This window comes from Magnolia sinica, chromosome 12, assembly GCF_029962835.1.
Source record: "Magnolia sinica isolate HGM2019 chromosome 12, MsV1, whole genome shotgun sequence".
NCBI lineage: Eukaryota > Viridiplantae > Streptophyta > Magnoliopsida > Magnoliales > Magnoliaceae > Magnolia > Magnolia sinica.
The window spans coordinates 41132795-41140907 of record NC_080584.1 but is presented as its reverse complement, the minus strand read 5'-3'; the positions used below and the strand labels follow the sequence as shown (position 1 = coordinate 41140907).

Genomic DNA, 8113 nt, shown 5'->3' with positions numbered 1-8113 from the left:
CTGTGAGAAGTCCAGTGAACTCCTAAGAGTTACAGAGACCATTACATGAGACCCGATCCACTACTCAAGAGTCTAAAAAACTGCATGGGCTCCACTACTCAAGAGCTTAACTATGTGTAACTGACTAAATTGAAACTTAGCGCCGCCAATTTAAAAAAATCAATCATATAGGAAATTCCGCACTAACAAGCATAAAATATTGATGCTTTGTAATTAGTTCCTCATTAAATATTATGTCGAGACTACTGCATAGATAAATATGGTTGAAATGATATGTGATATAGAAATGCATAGAAGAATAGAATATCTCAAGATATTATCATAAATTCATATATGGAGAGTCAAAAGAAATTACTTGTTCAATTTGGGAGATTATCTTATTTAAACATAACAGAGAAAGAGTATTTAAAACGATCATCACACTTTATTAATACTGAGTTCATTTGCATCCTTCTAGTATCCCTTAATTCTAAGATAGATTACTCGGAATAAAGGAATTATTATGAGTTCAACTGTCATAGTTAAATATTAAATCCGGTAGTATTTCGTCAGTGATTTCAGTCATCTCCTAGGACTTAGGAGGAATATGCTCTTCTATTTATTATTCTCTTTTAGACTTGAATAAAGGGAACTTAAAGACTTCAACCATTTCAGCAGCATAACAGCCCTTTATATTCACAGACTACAGGGCAGTCTGGTTGTGCGGACCTACGCAATGGATGTCGTTTGCACGAACCCGTGCAAACCACCGTAGCCTTCTCTTTCTCAGCTTCGATCTTCCTCCTTGCTTCGCTTCCTCTCAAAAATCTTCGATTTATCCAAATGAAGGAGGGGAGGGGGTATTTATAGGTCCTCGCATGTGTGGTATCTCAACTTCGGTGCCATGAGACCCACCTTTCAATGCCTTAGATCTTTTCACAAAGAACTACTGTATTTCGTTGCGCGAACCTGCGCAACTATTATTTCAGTTGCGCGGTCTCGCACAATGGACGTTGATTGCGCGGACCCGCGCAACCCACCTTAAGCTATTTCATTCTTCTTCTTTTCTAATTTTCTTTCTATCTCTCAATCTTTTTTGCTTCAATCCTTTCTTCATCATCATTTTTTATGCCTCAACAGATGCCCCCTTGATCCTTTCTTTGTTTTCCCAAAATCAAAGAAAAGGATAAAAAATAAATACCCTGACAGGGTTTGCGCAGACCCGCACAACGTAAAATCACGTTCAGCATTCGACCACACACCCTATAAATACTCCAACCCTTCAATCACTTTCCACACATTTGCACTGTAGCAAACCTCTCCTCCCTTATGATTTTTCCACGCAATGAACTTCACTTGCGTGAACCTGCGCAACAGGTCCTTGTTTGCGCAAAGCTTCTTAGCCTTTATGCTGTCCTGCACAAAGGACTTCGGTTGTGCAGTTCTGCGCAACCAGGACTTAGTCAATTTCTCAACTTTCCTTTGAACCTTTTCTTCAACTTCCTTCAAACCCTCAACTCCTTATTCATCATGGCTCGTTCTCCAGCTTCCTCTTCTAGAAGAAAGAACCATTCATCCCTTTCTGGATTAAAGTAACCTCTTCTTCATTCTTGGAATCATGTGGAGATAAATGAAGAAACCTTGGATCTCCATAACCCTTTTTACCAATAATCAAATCATTATCCCTATCAATTTACGGCGTCACTGGTCGATTTTACACTGTGCACCCTTTGACCGACAAAATACCTTTATCTCAGCGAATGACTGGGTCATGAGAGAACCGAGGATGCTGACAGGATATCTAAGAGAAAATGGGCTTTGTCAAATAGTAGGTAGAATTCACAAGATGAGATTTCTGCGTCCACATTGTGATCCTCATCAACCTTCCCCTTTCCACTACTTTGAAACAGCTCAACAACTCTTCTTTCTTGAGAGATTGCCTTGGAGTACAAGGAGATTTACAGTTACAAGCCTATTGTCTATTCGTGAGTTTTACAGTGCTTGGGCTCACGCTGTCGTTAGGAGACATTCTACCATGCTGAAGCAAATTATGCTTTCTGATGCAATTATAGCCACATCAGAACACTTCTGTGCAGATGTTACTATCCTCAGATGTTTTCTTGATCATTGGTCCCCATCCACCAACTCATTCCATCTTCCCTTAGGCGAAATAAGTATCACTTTATGGGATTTATTTTATATAGGAGGCCTTCCCATCATGGGTGATATCTTTGATACATATATACCCACTAATGAAAAACTTGCTCTTGCATCTATGGGAGGAGGTATATCTAAAATTTCTAAAACTACTCTTGAACTTTTCAATGCACTGGCCACTTTCCCTCATCTGGATTGCGTCTCTTCTCTTGAATGGTTGGCTCATTTTTCTCAAAAATTGCGATATATTCATTTCCTCTTAACTTCTATTTTTATAATCCTACTTGCGAATAATTTTGCTAAGGTATTGCATCTTCATCTTGACAGCTTTGCAGGTCACAACCATTCAGAACTCAAAGGCATCTATAAGAAAATAGAACATTCAGCGGAATACAGTCCTTCCTGTGAATTAACTGCCTTTCTTTCTTATTGGTTGAGCTTAGTGATATTCCCTGATCTTGATCAAGTGGATATTATTAGGCCCTCATTTTTCATGGTCGCAGGAGCAATGGCAGAAGGTTGGAAATATTCACTAGCTCTCCTGGTACTATGTTCTCTCTATCACGCCTTCGGAGATGTCATTTCTGGTTCAAAAGATCCTGTTCCTGAAGCCTTTTCTGTCTGTTCTCCTTGGCATTTCTTCGTAGGTTGGCTAGGAGTATACTTTCCTTGGACATTTGTTGACTCTGTAAGGGCATACTCGAACCCCGAACAACTTCCTCTTCAACATTTTCAATTGAGAGATATGATTAAGGAATCAAGTGGATGGATTTCTAAAAGAATGAAGACCAATGATCCCATTGACTTTTACCAATTTCCATTGACCAGCTATCCTAAAGATGTGGACGCTATTGATGATGATTCTATCTTTTTTAATGAACATTCCTTCCTTGTTTCTATCAGATCCAGTACTCTTCCATGGAGAGAAGGTAGCATGTTTTGGTGCGAAACATACTACCCCAGTAGGTTTGCTCGCCAATTTGGCTTTGATCAACCCGTTCATGAGACTCGTGACATTGTCACAAGAGCAATGAGAAGTTATGACATTTGGGCCATATAATTGGGCTTTGATATGGAAGTAGCTCTTGATCATTCAGACTGGATCACATTTCATAATTCCTGGCTACAATTATCTAGTTAGCGCTTCTTATTGCTGGATGCGATGGTTGGTTCAACTGCAGTACTTGGTAGACAATTATCATCCAGTAGATCATGCTATGTGGATTCCCCCTCCTTTCCTTAGGGATTATCAGAAAGATCTGGATATCGGCTATTTTGAAGAAATAAGTCCTCCCCCCCTTCCAGATCAACTTGGTACCAGGATCTCTTTAGCAGACGCCATTTATGAAGCAAAACCTGCTAATGCTCTTGAAGGATGGATAACTTTTGGTACTCTTCTGACAAATACTCAAGAATTCTCTGCAAAGAATGACGATCCCTTATAGTTCTATTCTCCTCTGCCTTTGCAGATACTGCGCGATAATTCTCCTTCATCAGAAAAGCAGGAATTGTCAGGCCATCGTTATCTACCTCGGAAGGATAAGCATATTATTATTGAAGACTCGACTTCTTCGAAAGAATAAATATATTCTGAAATATTTGGCTTTAGATTAAAAGATACCAAACATTGAATATTTTGCTCTGACTTAATACAATTGTGGTTCTATTTATTATGGCAGAAATACATTTTGCATATGAAACTTTGTGATTCTTGTCATTATATCAAATGATTGACATGTCTTAACATACTTCAAATATAAGAATATATGGCCATATATTCTTATAATCTTAGTATTATATATATATATATATATATATATATATGTTTATATATATATATATATATATATATATATATATATATATATATATATATAAGGTACTATACGGTCGAGTACTATAGGCTTGACTGTATGCTACCTTTCATCACCTAAGCCGTCGGATGGAAGAAATATCTTCCTATGGTCAAATTTGGAATGGTATATACTAACCGAGTATATACTCGGCCCTATAAATGGGGGATTTTACTCCATTTCAAATATGAGATCCCGCAACCCTCTCTCCCTCAGTCCCTACGACCAGACACCCACCGTCCTCTCTCTCTCTCTCTCTCTCTCCAGCCACGCCCACCCTCGCCTACCTCTCTCGCTATCTCTCTCTCCCTCTCTCTCTATCTCTCTCTCCAGACACACCTGTCCCCACCTCCACCTCTCCCTCAATCCCTATAGAGTATATACTCTTTGGCCTTTGTTTTCCTCCAAATTCCACTAATGCTGGTATGAAGAATAAAAAAAGTGAGTTTGGCAAAACCCTATGCATTGTCTATGGCAGTCCCGGCCCATCCAATTTTACAGTTCATTTTAATAAAGTTTGATTTTTCATTTAAAAATAATTATAGTAAAAATGTCTAGTAAAATGGACAATTGACTACAAAGCTAACCATTCAAACAGGTGGTTGTCTTGAGCATAATGACAAATCTCAATCTTAGCAATTTCCTGGCTTGGGAATTTATAGGGAGAGTTTTAGATTTGGACATTTTTCTCATGATATTGAAAGCAAGTGGATGGGTTAGAAAACTTCAGCCATGTTTTTCATATCTGTTCATTTATTCACAGACTGTAGCCCACATGACTAGTGGATCAACCTGATTCTTGGGCCAGGTTATCAATATAGTGTTTCCATTTAGATGGATGGATTGGATCTTGTACCAATTGTGCCATGCTGACACTTGTACATGAGCTTTACTACACACACGTGTAGCTTAGCAAATCTATGTTTTTCATTTTTATTTTATTTTTAAAAAAAAATTGAAAGATTATGACCTTAAGATTGACATCTTAATCTTATCATGCCTCAATGCACTTCACTGAAGGTCATCATGCTTATATTCTCCAGCTAAATATTCACAACTTATCTAATCCTTATGTTATATTTCCATTAGAGCCTATTTGGTTGACATTTATGAGGTCAAGCTGACAGACAACATTCTTATCAAAGAATGGTCCAATAAGTTATCTAATATACATTAAAATTTTAGAAAGAAACTAAGACTTGATATTTGATATCTGCTATGCTAATACAATTTTCCATGGATAATTAATTGATTTCTGCATGACAATCGTATTGATTTCTACATGACAATAGTATTAATACAATTCTCCATATAATTTTTGCTAGTTCTGGTTAAATCGACAACGAATTCGCCGAAGAGGTCAAAAGCCGAGATGGATGCTATAAATGGAGCCCAAGGGGTCTGCAAGTTTGTGGAGGTTCCAGGGGCTCTTCTCTTAGACTTGAGGTCTAAATGAATGCTTCTCATATTTCTTAAAAACTCAAAAAAAAAAATTAAACTTTTTGATATATGATCTATCTCACATTAAAAAGCTATTAACTAAATGTCATCCTGGGACTTGATTCCTTCACTAAAGGTTTTATGGGCACAAACACAAGCTGAACATCCACAGACATGTCTGTATGGACTCATGTGTTGATCTCAATAAGTATCTTCCATCCCCAAGGATGCCTGCATCTGAATTTGGTGCCTCTACTCTTCATTGATAATGTCTTCTTAATCTATTTGAATTTTTGGTTTCACCCTTGCAGGATTACATGGCTATTCTCAGGAGTAGCCATCAAATTGCTGGTTTCACCCTTGTAAGAAACTACTGTCTACCCCACAAGTCTTAGTACTACAATGTTAGCGCAGTTCCTGTGTTCCTTATTTTTTTTCTTTTTTCTTTTCATAGTTCAACAGTTTCATTGACTTGGATGCACATGATACACTAGCCTTGAAGCTCAAAGGAGATGGGAGATGTCACATATCTACTGTATGTTTCTCCTTCCACCACCCATGCAACTGATAAGAAAAGATGCTATACATTGATCTTAGGTTCGATGGTAATTTACTCAAGGGGCAGACAGTTGGAGTGATTGGAGCAGGTTATATTGGATCTGCATGTGCTGGAATGATGTATTTGTTGTAGACTAATGCAATCCATCGGTTGTATTGGAGTATGTTCTTGTTACTATGGCTGCCAACAACCAACTCCTAATAATAACAATACATAGGTAGTGGTGGATGATTCAAAACAACTCAATCTCACATCTGTTTGCTCTGCCCTTCTGATTTTTCAATGAAAATTCTGCCTGTCCCACTTTCATGGTGATTGCTTTATTTTCACCACCTATGACAAAATCATTGTTGGTTGAACCCTAAATAATGGTGTAATTCCAATACACTTCTGTATCTTCCTTGCTTCAACTGATGTTGCTTGCAATTGCATCTTAGTCACTGCTGGTTGTGTTCTGGTTTGAAGGATAGTAGCTCTAGGTTTCACGTACTAATCCAAGTACTCACAAAATTATTACTATTTTAAGGAATCCAGTTGGATGGTTAGGATTGTCCGTCAATAGGATTTGCATCTCTTCAAAGTGTTAATGAAGTATTGCCACATCCTAGCTGAGGAGGGGATTAGAGTGGTCTAGCCGAGGAGCAACAAATCAATGGTGCCACAGCCTCAGGTTCAATTGATCCTGCATTCCTAAATGCTCTTCCAGAGGAGTTACGAGCCGAAGTTCTTAATGCTCAACAGAGTTAAGTGGCCCAGCCATCAAGTGAACCACCTCAATCTGCGGAAGACATTGATCCTGAATTCCTTGTTGCCCTCCCCCTAGATATTCGAGCAGAAGTGCTGGCACAACAACAAGCTCAGAGACTACATCAATCACATGAATTGGAATGCCAACCAGTTGAAATGGACACTGTTTCAATAATTACGACATTTCTGCTGATTTGCGGGAAGAGGTAGCTTCCTAGCAAGTGTATTTTTTTTTAAATGATTGAAATATTTGCTTCCGTAGGGTATACGTCATATTTCAGAATGCATGATTCTTCAGTTTCTCATGCCTTCTCATGCCTGTAATGGTTTAATTTTTAGGTACTCTTAACATCTTCAGATGCTATTCTGGCCAATCTAACACCCGCCCTTGTTGTGGAGGCAAATATGTTACATGAAAGGTTTGCTCATCAATATCATAACCGCACGCTTCTTGGCATGTACCCCAGAAATCGGCAGGGTGAGTCTTCTAGACGGGGTGATGTTGTTGGATCAAGCCTTGATAGACCTGCAGGAGGCATCTCCTCGCACAGAATTGTAGGAGGTTGTCTCTCAATGACTTAGAATGCTCTACATTTGCATCAACCTCTTTGGGATCTGAATGTGGGATGGGTTTGTAGTGCATGAAATGTAATGGGCTACTAATTTTGTTGTGTTAGTTGTTGTTGGTCTCTTGTGCCAGTGTTGTAACTCAATTGTCATATTTGATAGGCGAGGCCTAGATTTTTATTTATTTAAACCTCGTCCAAATGAATGTGTATATTTTTCAATTAATAAAATTTCAGGTGGTATGATAAAATCAATGGTATGATCTTTGCATCTATTCTACAATGGTCACTACAAGTGTTGTGCAATCATGGTCTTATCAGGCCCACTTTCCATTTTGCTTAACTTATTAGTTCCCAAGTTCTTGCATGCCTCATACATTCTGAAAATGGTACCACCCTGCAAAATCGCCGTTTTGGTGCAGAATGGTGTGATGGATCTGGGACATTCAATTAGGGGGCCACCTAATTCAACTTCATCACCATTATCCTATCATTTATCCGAGCAATTAGAGAAGCTCCTAATTAATGAGCCATTAACCCAATAATCATGCCACTTGAAGTCCATGACTATCGGATCAATTGCACATTTTTGGAGAGAAACATATTTTAGAGTTAGGGATTCAGGAAGCAGTTTACAGACAAAAACTGCTTCCTGAATCCCTATTAGGCTATCAGTTTACAGATAAAAATCGCTTCCTGAATCCTTATTAACCCAATAATCATGCTGCTTGAAGTCCATCCACTATTAGCCTGTCAGTTTTGATTGATTCACATGTTTTCCAATCTAATGAGCTTTATAGTCAAAAAATAGA

At 38.3% G+C, this 8113-nt stretch overlaps 1 protein-coding gene across 1 annotated transcript; it reads left to right on the top strand.

Annotated features, from left to right (window-relative positions):
- Positions 1-5314: 5314 nt before the first annotated feature.
- Positions 5315-7526, top strand: LOC131221267 (uncharacterized). Its single transcript, XM_058216471.1, has 4 exons — positions 5315-5435; positions 5741-5791; positions 5884-5964; positions 7075-7526. Exons 2-4 carry the CDS (start codon positions 5747-5749, stop codon positions 7315-7317), a joined length of 369 nt encoding a protein of 122 aa, XP_058072454.1. The 5' UTR covers positions 5315-5435; positions 5741-5746; the 3' UTR covers positions 7318-7526.
- The last annotated feature ends 587 nt before the right edge of the window (positions 7527-8113 follow it).